This window comes from Oreochromis aureus, linkage group 23 (assembly GCF_013358895.1).
Source record: "Oreochromis aureus strain Israel breed Guangdong linkage group 23, ZZ_aureus, whole genome shotgun sequence".
Classification (NCBI taxonomy): domain Eukaryota; kingdom Metazoa; phylum Chordata; class Actinopteri; order Cichliformes; family Cichlidae; genus Oreochromis; species Oreochromis aureus.
Window position 1 is genome coordinate 5,780,865 of NC_052963.1, and position 14,529 is coordinate 5,795,393.

At 42.7% G+C, this 14,529-nt stretch overlaps 1 protein-coding gene across 7 annotated transcripts in view; it reads right to left on the reverse strand.

Moving 5' to 3' along the window:
* The window catches only part of nid2a (nidogen 2a (osteonidogen)), a 67,493-nt gene that overhangs the window by 12,141 nt on the left and 40,823 nt on the right, over positions 1-14,529 (reverse strand). Inside the window, exons 15-32 of one of the 7 annotated variants that reach the window (XM_039606690.1) lie at positions 13,401-13,541; positions 11,864-11,992; positions 9,862-9,995; positions 9,461-9,566; positions 9,236-9,360; positions 8,925-9,030; positions 8,343-8,461; positions 8,126-8,231; positions 7,624-7,757; positions 7,368-7,473; positions 5,197-5,330; positions 4,773-4,878; positions 4,393-4,526; positions 3,980-4,085; positions 1,047-1,180; positions 656-761; positions 432-565; positions 20-125 (exon numbers count right to left, since the gene is read on the reverse strand). In XM_039606690.1, the coding sequence (XP_039462624.1) occupies positions 20-125; positions 432-565; positions 656-761; positions 1,047-1,180; positions 3,980-4,085; positions 4,393-4,526; positions 4,773-4,878; positions 5,197-5,330; positions 7,368-7,473; positions 7,624-7,757; positions 8,126-8,231; positions 8,343-8,461; positions 8,925-9,030; positions 9,236-9,360; positions 9,461-9,566; positions 9,862-9,995; positions 11,864-11,992; positions 13,401-13,541 (2,166 nt within the window). Of the gene's footprint in view, positions 1-19; positions 126-431; positions 566-655; positions 762-1,046; positions 1,181-3,979; positions 4,086-4,392; positions 4,527-4,772; positions 4,879-5,196; positions 5,331-7,367; positions 7,474-7,623; positions 7,758-8,125; positions 8,232-8,342; positions 8,471-8,924; positions 9,031-9,235; positions 9,361-9,460; positions 9,567-9,861; positions 9,996-11,863; positions 11,993-13,400; positions 13,542-14,529 lie in introns of all 7 variants that reach the window. The other 6 variants (XM_039606691.1, XM_039606689.1, XM_039606692.1 and 3 more) reach the window with 6 other exon arrangements.

The following is a 14,529-nucleotide window of genomic DNA, read 5'->3' on the forward strand; positions in this document are numbered from 1 at the left end:
TGGAGGGAAACAGTCTCACCTGGTCTGTCACAGTCTACAGGTGGTGCACCAGGTGGAGTCCTGGTTCCTGCTCTCTCCTCTCCTCTACTGTCCACACACCAACAATAGCCAGTGGAGCCATGGCACTGAAATAACGATGAGAAATACATTATTTTGGGGGCATTTTGACCTTTATTTGATAAACAGTAAAGAGTTTTCAGACATGAAAGAAGGGAGGAAGAGTGGTGGAAGCCACGCAACAAAGCTCCCTGAGTGAGAGTCAAACATAGACTGCTGTGTTGAGCTTTTCAGCATAAAGTTGCCTGCTCAACCACGTGAGCTAAACTAACACCAATAAACACAGTCTTAAGAAGAACAAAAACAAATCACTGATAAAAGCCAAAGAAGAAACTGTAGTTATTCACTAAATAAATAAAAAGTCAGAGTTTAACCTGCTGAGGTAGATACTGTCCTTCTGCATCACACTGTGGTTTGTAGACTCCAGTTATAGGATATCCATCAGCACTGGTGGTCTTTACGCTGTCTCTGTGGTGCTCACAGTGAGTTTTAGCACGCTCTGGTTGAACTGAAGGAAAAAATAAAAAAACACATATAAGCCTTGCTGTGTCAACTCCAAATAAACCTGCGTAAAACAATCTGAATGAAGAAGTCTCACCTGGTCTGTCACAGTCTACAGGTGGTGCACCAGGTGGAGTCCTGGTTCCTGCTCTCTCCTCTCCTCTACTGTCCACACACCAACAATAGCCAGTGGAGCCATGGCACTGAAATAAAGATGAGAAATAAATTCCATTTTGGGGCATTTTGAACTTTATTTGATAAACAATTAAGTGTTTTCAGACAGGAAAGACACACAGCAAAACCAACTGGGACAGAATCAAACACGGGCCACTGCATTGAGGCCTGTAGTTTACAGCTGCCTGCTCAACCAGGAGAGCTAAACTGCCACCAACAAATGCTTTGTTAAGAAGAACAAAAAGAAGTTATAGACAAAAGCCAAAGAAGAAACTGTAGTTATTATATAAATGAATAAAAAGTCAGAGTTTCACCTGCTGAGGTAGATACTGTCCTTCTGCATCACACTGTGGTTTGTAGACTCCAACTATAGGATATCCATCAGCGCTGGTGGTCTTTACGCTGTCTCTGTGGTGCTCACAGTGAGTTTTAGCACGTTCTGGTTGATCTGAAGAAAAAAAGGAAATCGATGCTTTGTTGTACCAACAGGAAATAAACCTGAATAAAACCAATCTGGATGAAGTATGAGCCACAAGAATACCAACAGCACCCAGAGAGAACAACTGCTCCTGAAGGAAAAGGGCTCCACTAAAACTTATATATTTTATGATGTTTTTATTACAGCATGCAGAACACTCATGTCCCCAAGGCCTTGTATATTGTTGAAAAGTTTGAAGATAATCCATAAAAATTGTGCGTACCCCTCCCGGGGTATGGGCCTCCAAAGGTACGTAGATCTCCAGAGATTTCTGTCCTGGGCCATTCCTTCTAGTTGGGTTCAGGTGTAGCCCATCTTTTTTGCTTCTGCCTCAAGGTCCTGTCGCCAGGTGTTTCTTGGCGGCCTCTCTTTCACTTGCTTTGGGGGTTCCACCTGAGAGCCTGCCTGGTGATGTTGTTTGGCAGTTTGTGTAAAGCGTGCCCTACCCAGCACCATCTTCTCTTCCTGATTTCTTCCTTAACAGCGAGTTGACAGGTTATTTTCCTTAGTTTGATGTTACTAAATGTGTCTGGCCCACGAATGTGAAGAATCCTTCTGAGACAGCTGTTGAGGAATGTCTGGATTTTCTTATTTGAGGTTTCATTTGTCTTCCAGGTTTCAGCCCCTTACAGCAGTACTGATTTCACGTTGGAGTTGAACAGTCGGATCTTGGTAGTCAGGGTCAACTCTCTGGATGCCCAAATGTTCTTGAGCTGGATGAAGGCAACTCTTGCTTTGCCAATCCTTGTCTTGACATCTGCATCGGTTCCACCTAGGTAAGTAAAAGAGTGTATTTCCTAAGGGGACTTCCACTAAGGATGACTGGGTTCTTGCTATTGGAGTTGATCCTAAGGATTTTGGTCTTCTCCTTGTTGATAATGAATTCAACCTGCGCTGATGTGGCTGTCAATATGCTGGTCTTTTCTTGCATCTGCTGCTGGCTGTGGGAGAGAAGTGCGAGGTCGTCAGCAAAGTCTAATACATCAAGTTGACTCGACGGGGTCCACTGAATTCCATTCCTGCATTAGCTGGTGGGTGTCTTCATGATCCGGTCGATGATGATGAGGAAGAGGAATGGGGACAACAGGCATCCTTGTCGGACTCCGGTCTTCACCTGGAAACTGTTGGTAAGTTGCCCTCTGTGGATGACTCTGCAGGTCGTGTCCTCATATGAGCTCTTGATCATGTTGACCATCTCTGCTGGGATGCCATAATATCGGAGGAGCTTCCATAGGACCTCTTGGTCCACAATGTCGAATGCCTTCTCATAGTCGATGAAGTTGATGTATAACGATGAGTTCCACTCCAAAGACTGTTCCACTATGATGCGTAGCGTTGCGGTCTGATCTATCCACGATCGGTTCTGTCGGAAGCCTGCTTGTTCATCCCGCAGTTGTAAATCTACAGTGACCTTTATCCGCTCTAGGATGACCTGATTGAAGACTTTGCCTGCTACTGACAGGAGTTTTATGCCCCTGTAGTTGTTACAGTTACTGAGGTCACCCTTCTTGGGGAGCTTGATTAGATAACCCTCTTTCCAGTCAGTCGGTATCTCTTCTTTTTCCCAGATCTTCTCAAAGAGTGGATGTAGCAACACCACTGATGCTTCAATTTCAGGGCCTCTGCTGGTATGTCGTCAGGTCCAGCAGCCTTTCTGTTCTTCATTAGAGTGACAGCCTTCCTGATCTCTTCTCTGGTTGGCTTGTCGCAGTTAATATGAAGATCTTCGTCGGCTGGATTGATGTCTAGTGGATTTGGTGGTGCTCGTCTGTTCAGGAGCTCCTCAAAGTGTGATGGCCTTTCCCTCTTTGTCCTTGATGGGTCATTCTGGCTTGCTGTACTTCCCAGACAATTTCTTGATTATTGCGTAAAGGTGTTTCATGTTACCATTGTATGCTGCCTGTTCTGCCTCAGCTCCCAGTCCATCTATGTAGACATTCTTGTCTTTCCTAATGCTCTTCTTCACTGCTCTGTGGGCTTCTGCCTATTCCGCTTGGGCCTTGGCTTTATCTGCTCTAGTCCTGCTGTTGTTTACTGCCACCTTCGTGTGTTTTCTCTCTTCTATCTTGCCCAAGGTCTCAGCTGTGATCCATTCTTTATGATGCTGTTTCTTTATTCCAACCACTTCTTGACAGATTGTTCTCAGTGTCTTCTTTATGGTCTGCCAATTGGCCTGTATGCTGCTTTTCTCCTCTCCCTGGTGCAGCTAATTAAGCACCTTGATCTTGCTCTTCAACTGAAATCTAAACTCCTCCCTTGATCTTTAGTCGACTGACATCATACTTCACTCTACGCTGTGTTGTTTTTGTCCAGTTCTTCTTTAACTTCAGCTGCATGTTGGCTGCTACAACATGGTGGTCAGATGCCACATCTGCTCCTCTTCTCACCCTAACATCCTGGAGAGATCTTCTAAACTTCTTACTAATGCTGATGTGGTCAGTCTGGTTCTCTGTCACACTGTCTGGTGATACCCAGGTTCTTTTGTGGATCCACTTGTGTGGGAAAATGCCACCTCCGATGACCAGGTTGTTGAATGCACACAAATCAATGAATCTCTGCCCATTATCATTCATTACTCCCAGCCCATGTATCCCTATGATTTGTTCATATCCTGTGTTGTCAAACCCAATCTTGGGTTCACATTAAAATCTCCCGTAAGGATAATGATGTCTCTGGCTCGGAATGCTAGATTGCTAACAAACAGACAGACAACCAAACAAATGGAACTGATTACATACATCCTCTCTTTGGGGGGGGAAACAGTCTCACCTGGTCTGTCACAGTCTACAGGTGGTGCACCAGGTGGAGTCCTGGTTCCTGCTCTCTCCTCTCCTCTACTGTCCACACACCAACAATAGCCAGTGGAGCCATGGCACTGAAATAACGATGAGAGATACATTCCATTTGGGGGCATTTTGAACTTTATTTGATAAACAGTGAAGAGTTTTCAGACATGAAAGAAGGGAGGAAGAGTGGTGGAAGCCACGCAACAAAGCTCCCTGAGTGAGAGTCGAACATAGACTGCTGTGTTGAGCTTTTCAGCATAAAGTTGCCTGCTCAACCACGTGAGCTAAACTAACACCAATAAACACAGTCTTAAGAAGAACAAAAACAAATCACTGATAAAAGCCAAAGAAGAAACTGTAGTTATTCACTAAATAAATAAAACGTCACAGTTTCACCTGCTGAGGTAGATACTGTCCTTCTGCATCACACTGTGGTTTGTAGACTCCAGTTATAGGATATCCATCAGGACTGGTGGTCTTTACGCTGTCTCTGTGGTGCTCACAGTGAGTTTTAGCACGCTCTGGTTGAACTGAAGGAAAAAATAAAAAACGCATAAATGGTAAATGGCCTGTATTTGTATATCGCTTTACTTAGTCCCTATGGACCCCAAAGCGCTTTACGCTACATTCAGTCATCCACCCATTCACACACACATTCACACACTGGTGATGGCAAGCTACATTGTAGCCACAGGTGCCCTGGGGCGCATATATAAGCCTTGCTGTGTCAACTCCAAATAAACCTGCGTAAAACAATCTGAATGAAGAAGTCTCACCTGGTCTGTCACAGTCTACAGGTGATGCACCAGGTGGAGTCCTGGTTCCTGCTCTCTCCTCTCCTCTACTGTCCACACACCAACAATAGCCAGTGGAGCCATGGCACTGAAATAAAGATGAGAAATAAATTCCATTTTGGGGCATTTTGAACTTTATTTGATAAACAATTAAGTGTTTTTAGACAGGAAAGACACACAGCAAAAGCAACTGGGACAGAATCAAACACGGGCCACTGCATTGAGGCCTGTAGTTTACAGCTGCCTGCTCAACCAGGAGAGCTAAACTGCCACCAACAAATGCTTTGTTAAGAAGAACAAAAAGAAGTTATAGACAAAAGCCAAAGAGAAAATGTAGTTATTCACTAAATAAATAAATAGTATAAATATATATAAAAACTTAATGTATAAAAAGTTACAGTTTCACCTGCTGAGGTAGATACTGTCCTTCTGCATCACACTGTGGTACATAGACTCCAGCTATAGGATTTCCGTCTGGACTGGTGGCCTTCACGCTGTCTCTGTGGTGCTCACAGTAAGTTTTAAGACGCTCTGGTTGATCTGAAAGAGAATATTTAAACACTGATCTAAACCTCTCTGTGTCAACAGCAAATAAACCTGCGTAAAACAATCTGAATGAAGTACGGGCCACTAGAATACCAACAGCATCCAGAGAGCACCACTGCTCCTCAAGGGCAAAGGCTATACAAAAACAGTGATATTATGTTTTTATGATACAAAACTCCATCATCATCATACAAGAATGTGTAACAAAATTATTAATAATTACATTTCATTACAACATGCTGACGTCAGTCTGGTTTTTAAGGTTAGCTTTGACCTTGTGTGTTAACAATGAAAGTCAAAGTCAATTGGTTAGCGAACCTCGGTACTCATGTCCCTCAAGACCCTGTATATTGTTATGAAGTTTGAATATAGTCTGTATAAACTGGTGAGTAACATAAAATGTTTACCACTTTTCACATTTGGTGTGACCTGATCTGATTGTCACTAAAATGAAATTAGCTCAAGCTGTTATTGGGGTCTGCCATCACAAATCATAGACAAAAGCCAATCCAAAACTATATATTCGCAACAGTGGACGCTACTTTGCTAACAAACAAACAGACAGACAACCAAACAAATGGAACTGATTACATACATCCTCTCTTTGGTAGTGGTGTGCGATACTGCATATTTTGGTATCGATCCGATACCAAGTAAATACGGGCCAGTATCGCCGATACCAATACCGATACCGATACTTTTCAATAAATCAGGTGGATGCCTCATTGAATTGCTAAATCGCAATTAATTTTCATGACCTTAAGTGTTTTTTGTGATTTTTCCTTTTGTATTATTAATTACTTAAAACCCAGGACATAATTAGGAGAAATAATTTATTTATAATTAAATAAAAAATGCTTTATTATTGTGGCAGGCCGTGGTCTGCGATGCTGCTGCAGATGAGGTGGACTCACCTTCACTGCATCTACAATTATGCCTCACCGGCTTAAAACCTGTGCGCTGCTTGTGCTGTTGTTGTTTTTGGTGTTGATGTGTACAGCTGGCAGCAGGAGGGCTGCAGCCATTGAATGTAGGCCACTGTTACAGCAACCGGGTGATCACTGTAAGGGTGGACAGCGCAGCGCTCGGGGTGAGCCGGAGGCTGGCGCGCCAACGGGACCTGCCAAGCTGGAGATGGAGGTCGAGGTGCGCGGGGGTCCTGCCTGAGGGCGGCATGCTGTCCGCTTTGGCACGCAGGCTGCATGGTCCTGTGTGCCGGCCGTCTGCCCAGCTGCCTCTGAGCCCCGGCTCACTTCCACTCCTGCTCCGCCGCCTCTGCTTGCCATATGGGTGGCCATCAGGCCTCGGCTGGAGGGACGGGCGACCGCTAGAGTGGACACCGCCGTCGCTGGGCCGGGCATGGGCGCCGATGGTCGGGCCGATTCCCTCACCTGCTCGCGGGGTGGGGTGAAGCGGGCGATGGGGGTATGTGGCAGGGCGTGTTCTGCGATGCCGCTGCAGGTTTGGTGGTGGTGATGTGTACGGCTGCAGCTGTACTGTTACAGCAACCATGTGATTATTGTAAGAATAAATGATGCGGCGAAGCATGAAAATGCCATCGGGTCTGCCGTGGTGGCGATCTTTTTTTTTTTCTTTTTTTTTAATCTTAAGTGCACGCAAACCAGTAAACAAATTAAAACAAATAGTGTTGATAAACTATAATACGAAAATTACAATTAAAATTTTCAACAACAAAAACAATTGGTAAAAATATAATTAATATGTAAACAACTTAATAACCCCCAAAGTGTCTAAGTCACGTGACGTGTCAGCGCAACACCGAAACATAAGAGAAGGGGGGCGGGGGGAGCAAAGTGTGCCTGCTCTCCGCTGACACAGGAGCGGCTAGTCCAGCGACCTGGCTGTTTCGTTTTTGCCAAAAGCACAGCATAGCAAACAAGCAGAACTCAAAGTAAAGAATCGATCTAACCAGGCTAGTATTGATCCGATACCGATCCCGACTTGGGATCGATACTATCGATATTTGGATCGATCCGCCCACCACTACTCTTTGGAGGGAAACAGTCTCACCTGGTCTGTCACAGTCTACAGGTGTTGCACCAGGTGGAGTCCTGGTTCCTGCTCTCTCCTCTCCTCTACTGTCCACACACCAACAATAGCCAGTGGAGCCATGGCACTGAAATAAAGATGAGAAATACATTATTTTTGGGGCATTTTGACCTTTATTTGATAAACAGTGAAGAGTTTTCAGACATGAAAGAAGGGAGGAAGAGTGGCAGAAGAAACTGTAGTTATTCACTTAATATATAAAAAGTTACAGTTTCACCTGCTGAGGTAGATACTGTCCTTTTGCATCACACTGTGGTACATAGACTCCAGCTATAGGATATCCATCAGCGCTGGTCGTCTTTACGCTGTCTCTGTGGTGCTCACAGTGAGTTTTAACAGGCTCTGGTTGATCTGAAAGACAAACAAAGTGCATCTACACCTTGCTGTGTCAACTCCAAATAAACCTGTAAAATACTGGCGGCCGCTAGTACTACCCCTCAACTTCATAGTAGCTGCACCTGCATGGTATCAATGTCAAAATCCTTGTTCACAAATAAGATTTTTAGAAAACTTGACCTCTGACCTTTAGGTCAAGGTCACTGAGATTTGAACTCATCTGAGATTTTAATTAGATACATCTGTGGTACCAATTTGAAAATCCCATGTCGCCTTATTCTCGAGTTATTGAAGGGTGACAACAATACCCCACAGCTTTTTACAACTGAGGGGTAATATAACAAATCTGAATGAAGTACAGGCCACTAGAATAAGAGTCTCACCTGGTCTGTCACAGTCTACAGGTGGTGCACCAGGTGGAGTCCTGGTTCCTGCTCTCTCCTCTCCTCTGCTGTCCACACACCAACAATAGCCAGTGGAGCCATGGCACTGAAATAACGATGAGAGATACATTATTTAGAAGAACAAAAATAAGTTATAGATGAAAGCCCAAAGCCAAACTGTATTAACTGACAAATAGATATAAAGTCAGAGTTTGACCTGCTGAGGCAAATACTGTCCTTCTGCATCACACTGTGGTTTGTAGACTATAGGATATTCATCATCACTGGTGGTCTTTACACTGTCTCTGTGGTGCTCACAGTGAGTTTTAGCACGCTCTGGTTGAACTGAATGAGAAAAAAGAAAAAAGGAAATCAATGCCTTGTTGTGCCAACAGGAAATAAACCTGAATAAAACCAATCTGGATGAAGTACGGGCCACTGGAATACCAACAGCACCCAGAGAGAACAACTGCTCCTGAAGGAAAAGGGCTCCACTAAAACTTTAATATTTTATGATGTTTTTATTACAACATGCAGAACACTCATGTCACCAAGGCCTCGTATATTGTTGTAAAGTTTAAAGATAATCCATAAAAATTGTGGGTGACACAAAGTTACATAAAGTGACCTGATTTTCACCGAAATAAAATAGACTGGAGCTGGTATTGCTATCTAGCATCACACAAAATTTGAAAATCTTATCTTGAAAACAGTTTGCTAACAAACAAACAGAGAGACAGACAACCAAACCAATGGAATCGATTACATACATCATCTCTTTGGAGGGAAACAGTCTCACCTGGTCTGTCACAGTCTACAGGTGGTGCACCAGGTGGAGTCCTGGTTCCTGCTCTCTCCTCTCCTCTACTGTCCACACACCAACAATAGCCAGTGGAGCCATGGCACTGAAATAAAGATGAGAAATACATTATTTAGAAGAACAAAATTAAGTTATAGATGAAAGCCCAAAGCCAAACTGTACTAATTGGTAAATAGATATAAAGTCAGAGTTTATAGACAAAAGCCAAAGAGAAAATGTAGTTATTCACTAAATAAATAAATAGTATAAATATATATAAAAACTTAATGTATAAAAAGTTACAGTTTCACCTGCTGAGGTAGATACTGTCCTTCTGCATCACACTGTGGTTTGTAGACTCCAGTTATAGGATATCCATCATCACTGGTGGTCTTTACGCTGTCTCTGTGGTGCTCACAGTGAGTTTTAGCACGCTCTGGTCGAACAGAAGGAAATGATTAAAAAAGTACACATAAGCCTTGCTGTGTCAACTCCAAATAAACCTGCGTAAAATAATCTGAATGAAGAAGTCTCACCTGGTCTGTCACAGTCTACAGGTGGTGCACCAGGTGGAGTCCTGGTTCCTGCTCTCTCCTCTCCTCTACTGTCCACACACCAACAATAGCCAGTGGAGCCATGGCACTGAAATAAAGACAAAATATGTCTTTAAAAAACATGTTTTTGTGCCATTTTCAGCTTCGTCTGATAGAACAGTGAAGATGCTTCAGATAGGGAAGACACACAGCAAAGGGTACTGTGCCAGAATAAAATTCATGCTTCCACATTGAACCTTGTGGTATATGGTGACCTGATCAACCAAGAGAGCTAAACTGGCAGGAAGAAATATATTCTTAAGAAAAACAAAATCAAATCACTGATAAAAGCCAAAGAAGAAACTGTAGTTATTCACTAAATATATAAAACGTCACAGTTTCACCTGCTGAGGTAGATACTGTCCTTCTGCATCACACTGTGGTTTGTAGACTCCAACTATAGGATATCCATCAGCACTGGTGGTCTTTACGCTGTCTCTGTGGTGCTCACAGTGAGTTTTAGCACGCTCCGGTTGATCTGAATAGAGAAAAAATCACAAAGACAGAAAAAAGCTATTAGGAAAAATAACAAACAAAATATAAAAAAGCATAAATTCTCGAGCTGCAAGAGACAATCTGTCAACATCAGAAGTTTCTGACTGGCAAAGACACCTGTTTGGAAAGTCAAGGGTGAACAGTTCAATTCCACCTGAGATCACAAAGCACAAAGGCCCTCAACTCAACACTCAATGGTTAAAATCAGACTAAATTGGAGTCTTTGCCTTTAAACCAAAGGCATCTTTTTCAAAGGCACTGGTTGACTAGATTTAGCCCAGAATACAATATCCATGGAGTGCTACTGACCTTCCTGCTGGGAACAGTAGAAACCATTCCCAAAAAACCCCAGCTGGCACTGACACTGGAAAGATCCCAGTCCATTAATACATCTGGCATTGATGTGACATGGAGAAGAGCTGCACTCATCTATATCTGAGTCAGTGGTGACTTCAGTGGTGATTTATCAGTAGTATGATTATCTAAATGTAGAGTATTATACATAGTGGTATTTTTTTTTTTTGCGGGGGGGGGGGCTCAAAGAAAGTTCATCAAAAGTTCACACTGATGCGTGAAAGGAGGACATGTATGCGCACACACATTCACAGACAGACACACAAACACACACACAGGCAGGACCTTGCTCCTCCACACATTCCAAAGCAACAAACACATTGTGCCGTTGCTCCATTTGTCTTTCCCTTAACCCCCGCCCGCCCTGTCTAATCTCACCCTGTCATTCTCACATTAGTTCTGTTCTCACATTTCTCATCTATCCTCCCCTCTGCCTGTGTTTTCTAGCTTTTTGCAGCTGTGGATGAAGAAATGTTGTAGCTCTGCTTGGACAAACAAGTGGACCTTTTCCAAATATTCAGCTCATTTTGGAACTTGGAGGACAAAATGCTCCGAGAACACTTCTCAGGGGGGCAGTTAGTCCAGCTGACAACGGATAAAATGCAACAAAGGCAGAATGGAAGAATGATGTGGTTGCCACAAAATATATGTGTGCACATATTTGGTTAAAATTTGCATTTGCATCGAAGGTACGGTATGTGAAAGCAGACAGGATGCCACAGCTTAAAAAGTCAGCAGAAAACAGCACGTTTCTAAGCAGAGATTCATAAAACTGACACGATGTTATGGCTTCCAGTTGATTTCTTTGCACACAGGGGATACTCCTAAGTGGGAATTCTGAAATGCTAAACATTCGGTTTAGTGGAAATTAACTGCCTGTTTGCTGAAGCTAATCATCAGCCGTTCACCACCGTCATCATCATCATCATCATCATCAACCGAGGGACTGGATCCTCTCTAGAGAAGCAACTGAATAACAATGAGCGCCACAACACCAGTCACCTGGCTAGCCAGCTGACAAATAGTGAAAATTTTCAAAATAACAGCTCATAAGAAAGGGTTTTCCAACAATAAACTGATGATAGATGCAACACACGTCAGTTCTTATACAGAACAACTGGAAATGTTCACACTTGTTGCTGATGATGTGATGAAACTGATAGGAGGCAGTTCAGAATGTGCAGGCTGCAAGTGTCGCAAGAAAGTTGATATCATCCCTTAATGGAAACAATCTGAGAGGCAAAAGACGAAGAATTCATGCAAGAGATAGCAAAAGAGGTGGACGAGAAGTAAAAGAATATGGAAAAGAAGCACAACATTTTTGGCTTCTAATTAAATTACTGGATAGAGTTCCATTGATTGATGTCAAGTCATTCATGTTCCCCTCAGAGTGACCCGTAATAACTGATGAGATCTACTGACTTGGCAAAAAATTTCCTCTCACATTTTATACAGATGTTTTATGCATTTCTTGAAGGAATTTCCATCTAAACTCACCAACACAGGTACGCCCATCGTAGCTAAATTCGTAGCCCCTCTGGCAGTGACAGCGGTGACTCCCAGGCAGGTTCACACACTCAGAATTATCCCCACATGTGCCCGAACCCTCAGCGCACTCATCTATGTCTGCAGAGAGGGAGACAAAGAAATTAGCTTTTCTTTAAATTTACAAGTCTGTAAATCAGGAATTCCTTGTCAACACATATAAAAGCTGTAATTAGGGCTCATTACTGGTGCTTTTACTGTATAAAAAGAAAAAGAAAGGTTTCATAGGACTCTGTGCAGTCTAGTAGTACACCCTTAACAGCTTCTAAAGGAATTACGAGGGTAAATAACAGTCAGGTGCTGCCCTTGATTAAGTGATCATCAACAAGTTTGAGCACCTCTATAAAAGCAGAGGTTTTGGCAGTTTGCTGTTCTGACACATCCAGGTGTGTGCTAACACAATGCCACAATCTTCCAAGAAGTAAACGTCTCAGGTCAGTACAACTGACGAGCTACAACTCAGACTCTACAGACCTCAGTTAGCATGTTAAATATTAAACGTTGGTGGTGGGGTGATGATTCACGGTCAGTTTGCAGGACCTGGGGACTTTGTAGTCATTAAGTCGACCAGGATCTCCTCTGCATACCAAAGTATTCTAGACAAATGTCAGGCCATCTGTCTTACAGCTGAAGCTTGGACAAAATTTGGCTATGCAAAAGGATAAAGATCTCAAGCGTGCCAACAAATCTACAACAGAAATGCTGAAAAAGAAAAGAATCAAGGTGTTGCATCAAACTCCAGTCCAGATCTTTACCCAATTAACATGTGTGGAGGGACATTAAGAGAACTGTGCATGAATGAATGCCTGCAAACTTCAATGACCTGAAGTGACACTGCAAAGAATAATGAGCCAAAACTCCTCCACAACAACGTGAGACAATGATAAGTCGTACAGAAAACAATTGTTTCAAGTTATTGCTGCTAAGGGGGTTCTACAAACTGAGAAATGGTGGTGAGTCTTGTGCATGTTTTTTTTCCTCACATGACTGTAAATGCATTGTGTAATACAACATGGAGATCATCTGAGCAGAAAAGCGCACTGAGGCCCATCCATGAGAACTTAGGATGAGCCTGGGGCTTTCTTTGCTGTCAGCAGAGAAAAAGACCTGCTGCTGGGCTAATGACAGACCACACACCAGCTTGAAGTCCTGAAGGCCCTTTTAACGTGAAAATTAACCTTAAAGAGACGAATGGAGAGGAAGGATGAGGAGAAAAGAAAAGAAAAGAAAAGAAAAGAAAAGAGTGATCAAGGACGATTCTGCTCAACCAGCCTGTACTTGACCCCTCTACACTGCCTGGACAGATGTTGATAAAACACAGAAACACTGTCTTGGACTTCGACATTTTGTATGCGACAGAAAACGCTAGACTAAACAAAAGCAGAGGAAGCACTCTGAAATGTACATAAACCGTCTCATTGCTGCACAGTATATCCACAGAAGAATTATCCTTGTTCACAGAAGGACCGACACAGATACAGATAGATACCGTAACAGTTGTGCCCATCTCCTGTATAACCAGTAGCGCACTGGCACTGGAAAGCCAGGTCCTCTAACGGGATGCACTGGGCTGTGGTGTCGCAGTCATGGGTCCCGGCATAGCAAGGGTTGTACAGCTCAGGGCCTGGAGCTTCCATTTCATGAGGGAAGAAAAAGAAAGGATTGTGTTTTTAATCACAGTGGATGCAACTTAACAGTGACTGACAGTGACAGTGAAAACTTACTCCAAGATTGCTAACAGTGCTGCTGGAGAGAGAGGATATGTTTGGACACCAGGTGTCTATGATTTTTAGGGTCAAGTACAATAACTCAGTTTCATCTGAATTTAGAAACAGATCATCCAGATCTTTATGTCTTTTATACTTACCTGCATTCTAACTAGTTGGTATTTGTCATTTGGTTTCATGGATAGATAAGCTGGGTATCATCTGCATAGCAGAGAAAATGTATGCTATTCCTTCTAATAATACTGGCTAAGGATAGCATGTATAATGTAATAGAATTGGTTCTTGCAAGGAATCCTGTGGAATAATTAACCTTAGAGTGTGAAGAGGACTTCCAATTTACACAAATAAGTCATAGTCTATTAGATAGATGTGATTCAAACCACAGCTGCACAGTACCTTTATCACTAATTGCTCTAATAAAATATTACACTACTTTAATCTATTCACTGCAAGGTCCTTAATGAGCTTAAGTACTTTTTATATGCTAAATTTCATATAACTCCCTGTAACTAGTGTCTAATATACTTTCTTTATTTAATGTAATATATATACTTCTGTCATGGTGGATTTTTCATGTTCAAAGTTTCAGTTGAGGTCAGCCTTAAAAATAATTAAATATTTCCTCTATTTCAGACATTATTTTGTCTTACACTGGCTCTGTATGATGACAAAGAGAGACCATATCCCTGTTATAGTCATCTCAGTCAGATTGTTTTGGCTATGGTTACAGAAGCCCCACCCACTTGCTGGTAAAACCTTCTGTTTAGGAGTAGCAGCCAGGTAAAATGGCTTGTTTCAGGTAACCTGATGGAAATCATGCAAAGCTACTCTATTAGAAAAAATTGCTTGTGTACTGTCACTAATGTCCTGTTGTCCATTTGAAGTCATTTT